This window comes from Rattus norvegicus, chromosome 12 (assembly GCF_036323735.1).
Source record: "Rattus norvegicus strain BN/NHsdMcwi chromosome 12, GRCr8, whole genome shotgun sequence".
Lineage (NCBI taxonomy): Eukaryota > Metazoa > Chordata > Mammalia > Rodentia > Muridae > Rattus > Rattus norvegicus.
In genome coordinates, this window is record NC_086030.1 from 9688761 (window position 1) to 9705726 (window position 16966).

General features: G+C 47.0%; 1 protein-coding gene across 4 annotated transcripts in view; it reads right to left on the reverse strand.

Moving 5' to 3' along the window:
- The window catches only part of Fry (FRY microtubule binding protein), a 243032-nt gene that overhangs the window by 158401 nt on the left and 67665 nt on the right, over nucleotides 1–16966 (reverse strand). For all 4 annotated transcript variants that reach the window (NM_001170398.2, XM_039089331.2, XM_063271250.1 and 1 more), the window contains exon 3: nucleotides 11873–11926. In NM_001170398.2, coding sequence (NP_001163869.2) covers nucleotides 11873–11926 — 54 coding nt within the window. The remainder of the gene's footprint in view (nucleotides 1–11872; nucleotides 11927–16966) is intronic.

Below are 16966 nucleotides of genomic sequence, written 5' to 3' on the forward strand. Positions count from 1 at the left end.
AGAGACTGGGCAGTAGGTGGAGACGGAGTATACGGAGTCGCAGGCTCATTTCAAAGGGTGTTTTTTTGGGGGTGCATATAAGAGTACTAAATGTACTTTGCAAATGTTCTAATATTTGCTTTGGCTTTTTACGTTGTGAGTAGGCTAAAAGACACTGTCCGTTTATGCTTCAGCGAAGAGGGTGGCTTTTCTGAAACATCTTGTTACCCCTGACGAATACAAAGAGGGAAACTTCACACATAAATGTTTGAAGACTCACTTCATGAGGTCACACCATATTTTATAGTCACAAGATAGACTGGCCACGAGTGGTGAGCTAAATGGTGGGTTTAAAGTCACCCCAGCGATGACTTCGTTTTGTAAGGGAGTTCAAGTGCCAAGTGACACTGGGGGTCAAGGTACCTACTGTGCAGACTCTGAAAACACTGACATTGTAAAGTAACCGCACGTGCGGCTTGCTTTCACTCAACCACACACCACACTGTTTAAGTGGTAAAGCCTTAAACACTTGATTCAGTACTTTTTTTTCTGGAAGATTAGCCACCATTTTGTTGTTGTTCTAACCCCTTGGTTTTATGGCACATACCATTCTACTGGAGAATCATTTCAGAAATTCTGAATAACACTGATAATGGACAAATCCAATGTAGGGTTTTTTTTTATTCTTAATAGCTTATTCACCTTCACTTAGACATTTTTAAAGACAGTAATTTTTCTTATTTTATTTGTTTGCCTCCATGTACGGATGTACACAATGTGCATGAAGTGCCCATAGGGGCCAGAAGAGGGCAAAAGAACTACTGGCCCTGGAGTTACAGACAGCTATGAGCCACCATGTGGGTACCGGGAACTGAACCCAGGTCCCCGGTAAGAACAGCCAGTGCTCTAACCACTGGGCCACCTCTCCAGCCCCACTTACCCACTTTGAACAAGTTTTTCACTGCATTGTGGCACTACGGTGACCGCTGAAACACCGCAGGCTCACGGGTCCTTTATGAGACAGTTATGAGTGCTCACGATGCTATCTCAACCCTAGCACATGGATACATTTTAATTTTACCCTGACTTTTCTGCTAATAGGCAGTATGCTTTTCACACATTAACAACCTAAGATGCTCTAACCGTACACAAGACAGACAGCACCTATAAAAAACAAAAAACAAACAACAACAAAAACCAAAGCAGTTACTCAGAACGTTTGAGTACACCGTTTGGAAATTACAGCAATAGCACAAGCAATGGGCGGATGACAGCAAGACTGCTGAGCAAACGCTTGCGACTGAACGGCCTCAGAGCCCAGCGTGAGCTGCCTGAGCCTTCACCTGGCACACTTTCATAATCTCCCAAGGGCACTGAGAAGCTCAGAAGGTCTTGGCTTCACATTACAGCTCTACCGGCCCGGCACAGAGCCGTTTCTCTGAAGCTCAGAGTCATAAACCAAGACAGGGAAGACTTAATCTCCCTGGGTTTTAAAATGAGGACAAAATGAGACGCTACGAAATGCAGGGCACACAATAACCTTTCTGGAATACCCGTCTCGTCCTTCCATTTCTAAATATTGAAATGAAAACTCACACGTAAAACACATCTGATTTCTGCACGGCAGAAGAAACTGTGGGGAGGGTGGAGAACTGCTGTTCTCTGGCAAGGGGTTAATGTCCAGATCACAGAAAGAGCCGCGAAATTTCAGCACCCCAAACTCAAAACTTCCCATCAGTAAATAAGCCAATGAACTCAGTTGACAGTCCACCTGAGAAGAAAAGCAAGTGGCCAATAAATATTTGTAAAGTCGTTCACCTCACAGCAGGTGTGGTTACCTGCACTTGATTCTGTGCCACCAACATTGTGTCCTGGGGGGAGGGGATAAAGCCCCACACCTCCCGGAAGAGCTATAGGCTGAAGGTTGCTGGAGAAGGGGGTCCTGTTCCTGGGTAGTATAATTTGCCCTTGCAGAAATAAATGACACCCAATAGAGTTCACATGTGCGACTCAAAGTAAATGCTGTAGGGCACAAGCAGAGAGACAGACAGACGACAGGCACAGTCAGACAGATACAATCAAACATGAACCCAGGAAGGGGACTTGGTGGGAACGGGCTAATAATAGAGGCTAGAATCAAGATAGATCACATGTGTGCATGCAATTGTGAAGGAAATTTTTAAAAAATGTTCAACATCCTTGAACACTTGGGGAAACTACCTAGAGCCGCCACACTCCAGTCAGGACAGCTGTCAGCAGGAAAACTAAGGAGGTGAGGATGTGGGGAGAGAAGAACACTGACATGGGGCAGGAACAGACACTGGTGTGTGCCCATGGAAACCAGCGTGGAGGCTTCTGCTCTGGAAGGGAGGAGCTCCCCAAGGCAGAGGGAGAAATGCTTTTCTTCAGTGGTCTAACCTCTGGTAAGGTACCCTGCTCCTGTAAATACCTCCCCTCCAACACACCACACTTGTGGAGAAGAAAAAACAAACCCTAATGAAAACCCCCAGTCTCCTCCTCTTCTTCTTCCTCGTCCTCTCTTTCCTTTCTTCCCTGTCTTTATTTTCTCTGTCTTTGTTTCTGCCCCCTTTTTCTTCCTCCCCAACCTCTTCCTCCTCCCCCTTCTCTCCCTCCCCTTCTTTATCTGCTTCTTCCTGCTCCCCTGCCCCATCCTCTTCTCTTTCTCCTTGTCTCTTTCAGACACACACACACACACACACACACACACACACACACGGACAAACTTACACACGTTCACATACATATATTACAAACTCACTCCCACATGCTCCCACACACTTTTACACACGCACAACACACACATACACTCACACACAGACGGACATGAACGTAGACAGGGGTGGGTTAGTTGGGAAGAGGAGGGGGTTAACAAGAGTGGGAGTGGGGGCGCTGGAGAGATGGCTCAGCGGTTAAGAGCACTGACTGCTCTTCCAGAGGTCCTGAGTTCAAATCCCAGCAACCACATGGTGGCTCACAACCATCTGTAATGAGATCTGGGGTCATCTTCTGGCCTTCAGGCACATATGCAGACAGAAAGCTGTATGATGTATACATAATTAATAAATAAGTATTTTAAAAAGAAGAGTGGGAGTGGGAGGAATGTTGGGCAAGGATGATCAAGATACGCTATGTACATGTATGAGATGGTTGTTATGAAGCCAATTATTATAACATTAATTGAGACAACATTTCGGGAACTGAAAATAGACCCGGCTATACCTTTTGGCCATAAAAAGCTCTCTGTCCTACCTCAGAGATACACCCCCGTGTCTCTCGTCACAATAGCAAGGAAGTAGAAGCACGGGGTCCCATCAATGGGTGAACGGATAATGAGTACTTGTGGTACATGCTGTGGTGGCTTCAATAAGCTTGGCTCATGGGAAATGACAATATTAGGAGGTGTGGCCTTGTGGAGGAAGTGCATCACTGGGTAAGCGGGCTTTGAGGTTCAATGCTCAGGCTCAGCTCTGTGAGAAAGAGACCCTTTTCCTGGAGGCCTTCGCATGAAGATGTAGAACCCTCAGCTCCTCCTGCCCCAGGCCTGCCTGGCCCCTGCCATGCTCCCACCTTGATGATACTGGACTGAACCTCTGAACCTGTAAGCCAGCCCCAATTAAATGTTGTCCTTAAAAGAGTTGCCTTGGTCACGGTGTCTGCTCACAGCAATGGAAACCCTAACTGAGACAATGGAATTTTTTTTTCCGGCCATGAATGAAATCACGAAACTTGCAGGAAAATGGACAGAACTGCAAGGTATTATATTGACCGAGGCAACACAGACTTCGAAAGACACACACTGCATGTTCTCTCACATGTGGACCCAGTTTTAGAATTTTACCTGTATGCATTTCTGTGGAAGCCAGAGCAAGTAGAGGCTGAGAAACTAGAAAGGGCTTCGTGAGCTGGAAGTGGGGGGCTGGGTTCTAAGGGAGAGGGGAGGAGGGTAACAGGCTTTTGGTATGAAGGGGAACAGGGAACAATGTGGGAGGGGGTAGTGTAAGTGGTAATGGGGGTCAAGGAGGGAGCAAAGGGTCAATCAATCAAAAATATGCACATATGAAGTTGCTGTAAAAATGCCTATTGCCTCATATGCTAATTAATGCAATTCAGAGAACTCTGATGAGATTATTGGCTGAGTGACCAAAGCTGATGATAGAATTTTATCTACCAGAGCCAGACAAGTGCATTTTAAGGGCATCAGTAGGGGAGACAGCCTTAACTACTCCTTACCCAAGGGCTGACCCTCAAGGCCTCTTGGGGAATTTATGAGGGCTTAGTTTATGGCCCAGGCTTCTAACTCCAGCACGTAAGCACACAGTCAAACACCCGCCAGCTTCCTGAGGCTCAGAGGAGGCTGAACATGAACATATTAGACTCTGAGGAGGGAGGGAGGCCGTGAAGCCTGATCCTCAAGTTTCCTTTGGGCTAGGACTCGCTCTTAAGACAGCAAGAAATGACCCTGAGGATCGTAGCTGGAACCATCCTGGATTCAGAATCTGTCACTAGCTTAAGCCTGTTACTCAAGTGTTGATCTTGGTCATCTCCATGATAGCAATTGAAAATGAACAGAGCCAGGCACTCACTCTGTCTGGGTGGATCTGTGAGAGCGGTGTACGCCTCACAGACTGCTCTCCTCTGTTTACTTACCCCCCCACACACACACACATCTTTGTCCCTTCTTCAAGTATTCGCAATCTCACACATCAGAGATGCCCTCTCTCCCTGCCTGCCTGCATTAGTCCTCAAAATCCAATGTCTGTGGTGGCCACACTCGGGCACTTCTAATCTGACATATCAGCAGGTGCGAAACTCAGAAGCTAAGTGGTAGCCTCGTCTGTAGTCTTATCTGCTGAAGATTCTCCCTGGAGGGCTTTCCTCTCCAGGGTTCCATGCCAATGCCCTGTCCCAGTTAGGCTCCAGCACTTTCTCTGAACTCCCGTGTTCAACCTTACGCAATGGCCAAAGCATGGTGAGACAACTTACATGTGACAATTAGGGTCTGGTCCTGATGTTTGGACTTTCATCTGATGTCCCAGCCATAGCTCCTTTGGTGAACAATCAGACATAAAAAAGGAGTGACTTCCACTCCCCAGCAGAGGCTGTTCCAAAATACAAAGTTTGGGGTTGGGGTGGGGGGGGTGGTCCAGCTAGTAAAACAGGGAGGATATCTGAATTATAATCTAAAGCTCCCAAATCTGAAAATTTAAGGTGTATTGACACCTCAGATGAAAAGTTGTACAAATTTGTATCACTAATTCATAAAATTATTCAAAGATTTTTTTGTATCAAATGCCATTTAGACTGAATGTAGAAAGTACATATGCCACAAGCCCAACCTCAAACTTAGACTTAAGTGCCATCCTTCTATGTGTATGTAAAAATCAGAAAGCCAAACCCACTCTGGCTGTAAGTATTTTGTGTGAGCGTCATTCAGCCTGCATTTCAGTCCGATCCACCCACTATTAGACAGCACATAGGCTACAGTCTGAAAGCTAGGGTCGGAGAACACATATGTGCACAGCCGGAAGGCACGTGGGTATGTGCACAGCCGGAAGGCACGTGGGTATGTGCACAGCTGGAAGGCACATGGGCATGTGCACAGCTGGAAGGCACATGTAAGAATATTTAGTGCGTATTCAGCACCTGTCTCTTCTACATGTGTCTAGTGCCTGTTATGAATCCACCCTCTGCAAAGAAGACATTGCCGCCTTCCCCAGTAAAGGGGCATTTATGAACATTAGCATTTACTTCTCTTTATTGCATTTGGCCACTACCCACCCAGGTCCACTCTTCACATGTCAACTGCTGTTTGATTGGAGACGTAGCTCAGCAGTTACAAGTATCGGCTGTCTTCCAGAGGACCTGAGTTTGGCTCGCAACACCCACATCCTGTGGTTCACAACTGCATGCAACTCCAGTTCCATGCCCTCTTCTGGAGTCCCTGAGCTTCTGCACACACATAGTACTCATATATACACTCAGGCATGCATACATACATACATACATACATACATACATACATGTATGTACATAAAATGATTTTTAAAAATCTACATCTTTAAAAACAAACAGAAAAAGGGTGTTTGTTAAATTTGATAACAGAAGGGGCTGGAGAGATGGCTCAGTGGTTAAGAGCACTGACTGCTCTTCCAGAGGTCCTGAGTTCAATTCCTAGCAACCACGTGGTGGCTCACAACCATCTCTAATGAGATCTGATGCCCTCTTCTGGTGGGTCTGAAGACAGTGACAGTGTACTCACATACATAAAATAAATAAATCTTTTTGAAAAATGATACCAGGGGGCTGGGGATTTAGCTCAGTGGTAGAGCGCTTACCTAGGAAGCGCAAAGCCCTGGGTTCGGTCCCCAGCTCAAAAAAAAAAAAAAATGATACCAGAAGAGAGATGCTTGAAAGTAAAATATCTACCCCACAGCTCATAGCACATTCTCCACATATCATGAAAAGCCACCCCGTCATGGGCGCCATGGTCCTGCTCTAGCATGCTCCTCTTTACGTGTTGCCAGTCAGGAGGAACGACAAAAACCTAGGTGTGGAAGTGAGGCCTTTAGACCACTTAACATGGATTTATCAGCCATGAAAAATGGATTCAACAGCTGTGCACAGTGGTACACACCTGGAATCCCAGCACTGGGGAGAAAGAGGTGAGAATGCAGAGGGAGAATTAGAGGTGAACCAAGGCTTCACAGGAAGGCCCGATCTCAAGCATCTAACTTCAATACTCCAATAGTACTGCCCCACAGCCAAGAGTTCCCTCACGTTCAATTCTCCAGAGCTGTTGAATCCAGTCTACCCCTTTGCCTTTTCTATTGTGGTCCCTGTCCCTTCACTTGTGCCCTGGATGGCTGCATCTTCCTAGGCTTCTCCCAGCTTCCGGCACATTTTTCTCTACTATTTTTTTTTTTTATTCTTTTTTTTCGGAGCTGGGGACCGAACCCAGGGCCTTGTGCTTGCTAGGCAAGTGCTCTACCACTGAGCTAAATCCCCAACCCCTAGAGACCTTTAACACCTTTGTCTGTGGGTTAGCCTTGGCCCATCTTATTCATCTGGATGATGAGGTCACTACTCTTTGATGACTCTCTGGGACATACAGGTGCTGCTCTCCTCTCTAGACCTCGTCATAACTTGATATGCAACCCTAGCTTCCTCATGGTAGAATTCTAAGCATAAGACACTCTCTTCCTTCTGGGTCTGAGAATTTCTTGAGGATAGGACGTCTATCAGATCTGTGTCCAGGGTAGGCTTCTCTTGCCGTCATCAAACACAGGCTTAAGCCAAGCTGTGGCAGAAGAGGTTTGATTGGTTTATAGCTTACAACCCATCAATAAGGAATGAAAAGGCAGGGTTGGGGGTTTAGCTCAGTGGTAGAGCGATTGCCTAGCAAGCACAAGGCCCTGGGTTCGGTCCCCAGCTCCGGAAAAAAAAAAAAAAGAAGAAGAAAAAAAGAAAAAAAAGGAACACAAAGGCTCAAGGCACAAACACGGCAGCATGAACTTATGGAGAGACCACCGAGCAACGTTCCTTACTGACTCGCAACCTTTCTTTGACAGCCCACTGCCCAGGGGAGGTACCACCCAAAGTGGGCTATGCTCTCCTGCATCAATTAAGAAAATGCCCCACAGATGTGCCAACATGCCCGTCTGATTCAAGTGACTCTTCAGGAGGTTTTCTCTTCCCCAGTGTGTCAAGCTGATACCAAGATTAGCCACCACACACAGCTATTCCAGACACTCTTTGTTGAATTAAGTGGAAATTACCTCAAAAGTTGGTCTGCATTGAGACCAACTTCTGCTTCTTTCACTGGTATTCATTATTCTTAAACAGTATTAGTACTAACCATCTTTTGTTATGAGTCTGTTTGCATCTACTTCATTTAATGTCAAATCTTCATCAATTCCAACCCCACCCCCAAAATTTGCATTCTTCAAAGGTCTCCTGAGGCCCCTTAGTGAGAACAGTCTCCTGGTGTTAACATGAGACTGTCACTTAGACCATTTTGATACTGGGGAGTGAAGGGGCATCCCATTGGCACTGGGGCCTTCCACCAGTGCAGGCTGAGTTCTTTGTAAACACACAGACTGCAGGAAACTTCAAGCATTCCCATTAATGGAATTCCCATGACTCTAAGTCCAGAGACCTTCTTCGACCTTTTAGGCATCTTGAAACCTTTTCAACAGTTGATTACTGCTGGCAATGCTGAAGGGCCCTTGTGTATGGATGTGAAGAAACAGATCAGAAATGGTTCAGTTGTGTGGAAGAGTCTAGTGTTGCCTCAGGATACAGCTAGATCAGAGAGCAACACTCAGAGGCGACACTGTGTCTTAGATCATACCACGACACAGACAGCAACACTGTGTCTTAGATCAGACGGCAACACTGTGTCTTATGGATCTGGGTAACCATCTTATCATTTGCTCCCACTTAAAGCATCTTTACAGACAGTGATGGTATGGAATGGGCCATGTCAAGCTTTCAGTGAATGTGTGTAGGGAGCAGAAGGTTGTAAGAGCCAGTTTATGCTTAGACAATATGGTGCTGCTATGGCTATCCACTACATGTTAGCTAAAATATGGCTGGCACTACACATGGTGTGTGTGTTTAGGGGGCGGGGGGTATAGGTCTGAGATAGCACAAAATGGCTGACACCAGATGTCTAGGGACCCAAATTAACAGTGATATACTCTATTATATAACCACATTTAGCAGACTGCCACCTTTTTTTTCTTTTCTTTTCTTTTCTTTTCTTTTTTTTTTTTTTTTCCGGAGCTGGGGACCAAACCCAGGGCCTTGTGCTTGCTAGGCAAGCGTTTCTACCACTGAGCTAAATCCCCAACCCAGACTGCCACTTTTTTGTATGGGTTTTATATGAACATGGCCCTGAGATCAGAGCAGTAGCCTTAGTCAGCCCCGCCTGTGCTTTTCTGTAGCCTCATGTGCCTACTCCTATGCAGCCCGTGTGTGCCAGCATGTGTCTGGGTGCCTGCTGGTGACTGCCTGGTCAGCAGCCTTCTTCTGGAGTGAAAGAAATACGTCTCGTGAGTCTACAACTAAAGAGTCCAAAATCCGTTTAGCCTTCCAGCCTTTCGTTAGCCCTCCTCAGATCATGGACCTGATAGCATGGAGTCATGATTGGGTTGTAGCTCTGGACTGCCACATGACGGTCACAACACAGGTCCATGGGTTATACTATTGAGTCACAAGGTTAACGATCATTTAGTGAATTCAGTGCCTAAGCTGAGATTTAAACCTAGGCTCGAAAGTAGCTCAAAACAGTAGTGTGTTTCTACCATGTTGAATGGAAAAGCTAAATGAAAGAACAAAGGGTACTTAAGCTCGATGATTTGGGATAAGTATTCCTCACTGCTGTGTTACAAGCTCAATGATTTGGGATAAGTACTCCTTGCAGTGTTAATTTAGATGAATTGAGAGAATAAAGAAGGCGTTATATTTAGCTAGAGAAACTTGTTTTTCCAAGAAAGGGTAGAGGCAGCAGGATAAAGAGACTAAGAATATGAAATGTAATGAAAAAAATCACACAAAGTTAATGATAAATGATAAAGGGAAGAGAAAGAGCCCACGCCTGACCCTTACAAAATGGCGACACTGCGGGCGCCTCCACCAAGGGTCTCTAACCAATGGAGCACTGGTTAACGACCACAACACAGGGCGGAGGGGTGAGGGTCCACCCATGGTCTATCCAAATCCGGGTAAACAACCACAGCTGCCAGCCCCTGGGCAAAGCCAAGGTCACAGCAGCTCAGGAACCTGGGCTGAGCACCACCCGACTGTCAGGGAGGCACCATGGATCGCAGAGAATAGCATCTCTGTGGTGGACGTTGCTGCAACACTCCAGACTCGTGAGTCCTGAGGTGTCTCCCAGTGCTGCAAATGTAGCTCCCTTCTGTAGGGTTCCCGGACCATAAAGTTCGAGAGTTCATTAGGCCGTAGGGCACTGAGCAGTATTTGGCCTCAGACACAGGCACCCACTCAAAGGCTTTATAGACTTTATGTCATTTACCTCCAGGGTAGCACCATGACACCTGACCAGCTTCCTCAAAGGTCCTGCTATACATCATTCCTAGAGGCCTCTAAAGTCCCTCTGAAGTGACAGGACCAGGCTCTCTCCCGTCCAATGTCCCGCCCTCACTCAGTACTTTTCTCCATCGGAGCCTAAGGCTTTTGATAATGATTATTAAGGCAATTTTTCTCTTTCATACTTGTCAATTCAACTCTTGTCAATTACATTCTGTTTCTGCCCCCACACCCCCACTTCCCCATCCCACAATCTCTCACCAGGATTACAGATTAAAACTAGGACATTCGGGGTTGGGGATTTAGCTCAGCGGTAGAGCGCTTGCCTAGCGAGCGCAGGGCCCTAGGTTCGGTCCCCAGCTCCGGAAAAAAAGAAAAAAACAAAAAAAACAAAAACTAGGACATGCTAGGTAAGCATTCTGCCATTGACTGTATCCGCGTCTCTCTTTCTAAGGGCAGAGTTTTACTCTGTAGCTCAGGCTTGCCTCTGACTTATATCCCCTAGTCTCTACCATGTAAGGGCTGGGGTTACAGGTGTGTGCCGTGAACCAGGCGGGCCTGGAAATGAGGGGACGAAACTAAAATCCCTGGTATAGAGACCCAGTCATCACGGACTACAACTAATTTAGAGGAAGTTGACTTTTCAGTGGCTTCTGTTGTGGGTTTGGTCTAATGCTGCTTGTATTATGTTAGTTTGTCCCCCCAAATTACACGGAATCTGCATGTCTGCAAGTAAGACGCTGAGGGTGCCTGCCCCCAGTTGGTTTTGATCGGTAAATAAAGTTGCTGGCAGCCAATGGTTGGGCAAGGGACCAAGGGAAGAGGAAGGCTAGCTGCCTAGCCCGGAAAGGAATCGCTGCCACACCTGAGAAGTGCAGGACAGAGCGACAGCCTGCGTGGAAGAGCTGGGGGTCACGGCCCAGGAGGGCTGCAGGTCTGGGTCCCGGGCAACCAAGGTGGAATATAGGTTTTAGTAGGTGCTGAGCTGGGATTATTGGAAAGTACATCAGCCACGTGGAGGTTAGGAGGTGGCCCAGCCATGGAGATGTTTAAGGGCTATTAAAATCTAAGGCTGCGTGCGTGCGTGCGTGCGTGCGTGCGTGCGTGCGTGCGTGCGTGCGTGCGTGCGTCTTTCATTCAGGAACCCAGAACATGGAGCCCATGCCGCAGGCACCACTGGGGTAATTTGGAGCAGAGATCAATTGGCCACTACAGGATTCCCTGTAAGCACCTTTTCTTAGTCTCTAATTTTGGCATACAAAGATTTAGGAAAATAAATAATTAAAACAAAACTCCGAGGGCCTACTTCCTTCCTTCCACGGGTTTCCAGTTCTCTCTGACTCAAACCACAACAGGGCACCCCCTGAATGTCTACAGATGCCGAGGGGGTCAGTATTTCTTGAAAGATTTATTTTGCTTTCATTCCATGTGTACATTTTTGCATGTATGTGCATCACGTGCATGCTGTGACTGCCGAGGCCAGAAAACACCGTTGGATCCCATGCAGCTTATGGTAAGTGTGAGAACCAGGTCTGGGTCCTCTGTACGTCTGAACCATCTCTCCCGTCTCTGAGGGCCTAATATTAAAACCACACGCCTATGGCTCTGAGGAAGTTCCTCAGCCTCACAGTGGCTGTCCCTGCCTCCCTGTTTGTAAGGTATGGTCCTTGTAGCGCCTCCTCACCTCCCTGAGCTGTGTCAAACACCAGGGCCTCGCTCACTGGAGGCAAGCCCTCTTTCACTGAATTACAGCCGGGCTCCTGTTTTGTCCCTTTTAATATAAATAGAAAACCACGCGGCATGCACAGCCGCGGCCTCCTACCTGGTCGAACTGGGGGTCTTCTCCACGCTGCAGGGATTTTGTCAATGGCTTTTCCTACAGGAAAAAAAATATGGAAGTAATTACCTAAGCTTGTAAACACTCTGAGAGAAATGTCATCACTCTTGTAATTTTCTCATTCATTTTTCCCTTCATGGAACAAGGAGGTGCTGGATTTTAACCAAGTTAAAAAGTATCCCTCTGCTACTCTGACCTTAACCTTTCTCCTTTAGATTTTTGTAAAATTATGAATATATGTGTGTGAGGTTGTACACATGAGTGCAGTGCCTGCCCACAGAGGCCAGGAGAAGGTTCTGAGTCCCCTGGAAGTGGAATTACAAGCAGTTGTGAGGTGCTCTTAAACAAACTGGAGTCCGCTGTAAGAGCGGGGGATACTCTTAACTGCTGAGCCATCCCTCCAGCCCTTTCTGCTGTTCCTGGTTGGTTGAAACAGGGTCTCCTTAGGCAAGCTTTGATCCCCCAGCTCCCACGGCGATGGGATTACAGCTGTACAGCAGCGAGCTGGCCTCCACGGTCTCCTTAGCCGACACCTTCCTGCTCAACATGAAGAACTGACGTTCAGGACAACGTAAAATAATCACAAGGTGAAATCTCCCCTCATAGCGGCTGACGGGAATGAGAAAAAAACATACAAACTCACATAGACCAGCAATTCCGCTTCTGAGACTATACTGCAAAGAAGTGAATTCGGTTTGATGAGGAATGTCTGCACGCCCATGTCCCCTGAAGCACTGTCCATGATGTCAATTCAAGGATACCCTTAATGACTATCAGTGAATACACGGATAAGGGAGATGAGACTCTCTACACAACGGAATACTAGGCAGCCTGAAAGAAGGGAAGCCTGTCCTCGGGGACACCATGAACCTCAAAGACGTGATGCCAAGTCATGGAAGCCGGGCACAGAGAGAAAATTCTATATGTACACAATAAATAAATAGTTACAAATTCTACAAAGAAGCTGGTGCTATAAGCAGTCCTGTGTCTTTGGTGGAAACCGCATACTAACAACTAAGAGATTTATTTTTATTAATTTTAGTGTATAAGAGCTAGGGCATAGATCAGTGACAGAGCACATGTCTAGCATGCTCAAGGCCCTGGGCTTAGTTGCTAGTATTACAGGAAAAGGAAACAGAAGGAGGAGGAGGAGGAGGAAGAGGAAGAAGAGGAGGAGGAGGAAAAGGAGGAGGAGAAGAAGAAGAAGAGGAGGAGGAGGAAGAGGAGGAGGAGGAAAAGGAGGAGGAGAAGAAGAAGAAGAGGAGGAGGAGGAAGAGGAGGAGGAGGAAAAGGAGGAGGAGGAGGAGAAGAAGAGGAAGAAGAGGAGGAGGAGAAGAAGAGGAGGAGGAGAAGAAGAAGAGGAGGAGGAGAAGAGGAGGAGGAGGAGGAGAAGAAGAGGAGGAGGAGGAGGAGGAAGAGAAGAAGAGGAGGAGGAGGAGGAAAAGGAGGAGGAGAAGAAGAAGAAGAGGAGGAGGAAGAGGAGGAGGAGGAGGAAGAGGAGGAGGAGGAAAAGGAGGAGGAGAAGGAGAAGAAGAGGAAGAAGAGGAGGAGGAGGAGGAGAAGAAGAGGAGGAGGAGAAGAAGAAGAGGAGGAGGAGAAGAAGAAGAGGAGGAGGAGGAGAAGAAGAAGAGGAGGAGGAGGAAGAGAAGAAGAGGAGGAGGAGGAGGAAAAGGAGGAAGAAGAAGAGGAGGAGGAAGAAGAGGAGGAGGAGGAGAAGGAGAAGAAGAGGAAGAAGAGGAGGAGGAGGAGGAGAAGAGGAGGAGGAGAAGAAGAAGAGGAGGAGGAGAAGAAGAAGAGGAGGAGGAGAAGAAGAAGAGGAAGAGGAGGAGGAAGAGAAGAAGAGGAGGAGGAGGAGGAAAAGGAGGAAGAAGAAGAGGAGGAGGAAGAAGAGGAGGAGGAGGAAGAGGAGGAAGAGGAAGAAGAGGAGGAAGAGGAGGAAGAAGAAATAAAGAGAAAGGAAGGAAGGAAGATAAGAAGGAAGGAATAGGGATGGACAGATGGACAGATGGACGCTGAGGCTAGGGAGATGGCTCAGCAGTTAAGAGCACTGGCTGTTCCTCTAGAGAACTGGGATTTGGTTGCCAGCACCCACATTCGGCAGCTCACAATGGCCAGTAACTCTAGTTCCAGGGGACCAGATGCCTTGTTCTGGCTTCCATGGGCACTGCATTCATGTGGGAATGCAGGGAAGTTTGCCAGTCACCTACTTGCCAGGTGGAACTGGTGGACAGGGTCGTGTGATTTGACTGACATTGGTCCCCTCTGCGTTATCACGGCCCACGGCTCTACCATCACTCCCTCTGGGAGACCTTTGGAGCCAGCCTCCAACACCAGTTCCGTGTCCCAGCTTTCTTCCTTCTACAGCTCATTGCATGGCGCAAAGCCACTTTACACTGAGGTGTGTGTGTGAATGGAGCTCCGCACGCTGCTCCTACTTGTCAGAGGTTCCAGACAGGCAGCAACCTCTGTCTGTTCCAATGTTTAAAGGTCCTGGGGTAGAGCAGGGCTTGGTGCAGGGTTAGACATGAGGTCCCCCACTTTGTATACGCATGTGTGAGCTAAAATTTAAAATGTATATATTAATATTGATGTGTGAATATATATACATATATATGTATATATATACATATGTGTGTGTGTGTGTGTGTGTGTGTGTGTGTATATATATATATATATATATATATATATATATATATATATGAATATGCTTGGCCCAGGGAGTGGCATCCTTTGGAAGGGTGGCCTTGTTGATTGGAGTGGGTGTGGCCTTGTTGGAGGAAGTGTGTCACTATGGGTTTTGGCTTTATGATTCGATCTCGTCCTAGCTGCCCAGAAGCCAGTCTTCTCCTAACTATCTCCAGAACAAGAGGTGGAACTCTCAGCTCCTCCTGCCCCATATCTGCCTGGACGCTGCCATGCTCCTGCCTTGATGATAATGGACCGAACCTCTGAACCTGTAAGCCAGCCCCAATTAAATGTTGTCCTTTATAAGAGTTGCCTTGGTCATGGCGTCTGTTCACAGCAGTAAAACCCTACCTAAGACCAGATGTGGTGGTGCACACCTTAAATCCCAGCATTTGGGAGCCAGAGACAGGCAGATCTCTGTGAGTTCCCAACAAGTCTGGTTTATATTCAAGTTCCAGCCACCCAGGGCTACACAGTGAGAGTCCATCTCAACAAACAAACAAATAATAAAATTTTATTGTGGAAAATATTGACGAGATTTACCATTTTAAAAAGGATAGTTCTGTGGGGGTTAATACACTTTTATGGTATAATCAGTCACCTCTCCTGTCAATTTTATGAGCTCTTTTCATGTTGGGAGCTTTTATTTCAATGGTGACACTGAGACCCGAAAATAATCGAGAAAGTGATTCTTACTGTCTATGCCCTGAAGCCATACACGATGACAGAGCTGACACCTTGGCTTCTGTGACAGCTTCCTGTGCCTTGGTACTATAGCAACACAAATGCTAATTATAGTACATAAGTTCAAAAGTTGGGATGGCATCAGCATGTGAGACCCAAGGTCAACCCAAAGCAAATGCTGTCACACGTCACAGTTCACACTTACAGTAGGATTCCCTCCTCACTCCTCTTCAGAAGAGGATTCAGCTGCTGTGTGCGTACACATGTGTATGTGCATTGCATGCATATGTGTGTGTATGTGCATGTGTGTGCATGCGCGTGCGTGTGTGTGTGCGTGTGTGTGTGTGTGTGCGCGTGCGCACACATACACACGCACGCACATGGGCTCACACCAGTGTCCCAGCAAGCCACACTCCAGAGTAATTTCTTACTACAAACGGCAGGGAGCTCATGCATGCAGTGCTTCATGCTGACACATGTAAACACACACAGGAAGGAAGCGACCCTCTACAAACAGCTCAAGCTGATAAAGTCATTGCCACACACAATAGTCAGGACCATCCGCTAGGAATGTGGGCTTGAAGCCTCAGAATGTAACGCACCGAAATCTTCTTCCTTATCTGAATTTACTCAAATATGCCCTCTTACTGTTTCGTTTAAAGACTTGGATTAAATGTCACTTTCAAAATCCCCCTTTTCCCTGTCTGTCACTGTAATAGCTAAAGTTATGTTTTAAATTTAAATTTCTGTGCTTAATAGATCTATAAAACAAAAATGCCTCTAACCCAAGCAAAAGTGCAAGGACAGATGATGTCCTGGAATGCGGGGGTGGGGGAGTAGGGGAGTGGGGGAGTGGGGGGAAAGCAGGTGGTAGGGGAGTTGGGGGGGCTGCTGTGCGTGTAAGATGGCGAGCCTCATGATCTCACGTCTGTAAACAAGCTTGGTTACACTAACTGCACACAGGATGTACTTGCTCACAAGTGGGTGGGAGGTACAAAGGCAGGAAGTATGTCAGGATGTATGCTTGTCCCTGATTGGATGAAGGTGGGAAGCACATAGCCTCTAATTAATGTCATCTGGAGCCATACTCTGGGAGTCCATTGTCCTGGAGAGTATTTAATAAAGCTTGCTTCGAATTTGGCTCACAAACCGTGGTAGTGATCTTACTCTCACCCACCGGCTGAGGGAGGATGAGCACTACCTGTTCTTTCTCAGTCACAGCATTGTTGGCACCTGCTTTGGTCAGCAGACCCTCCCTCTCATCACATGACCTCCCCCACCCCTGACACTCAGAATTCACTACCGGGGGTGGGGTGCTACAGGAGTGACTATGTCCTTGGGCATCTGGAAGATCGCTTTGGGTAGAGTCTACTTGATATTCAAACATCGCAAATATCAGTACGGATCGATCAGTATCCGGGATCCTGAAAGAAGGGGACTTGAAGAAGGGAAGATGTGTCAAGGGTCTGAGGCATGAGAGGGGACGTGTTTGGGGTTCTTGTAGAATGCAAGGGTATGTGTTGAGGGACTCTGGGAATGTTTGTTGGGGGGCGGGAGCCTGGGGGAAGTGGAAAAGTTGAGACAGGCATGATTAAGGTATGTCATACATGTATAAATGTTGAAGGAAAAAGAAAAATATTCTAAAAAAGAGAGAGTCTAAGGCCAAACTGGGTTATGTAGTGGGAAACAAAATAACAAGATAATGAAAAA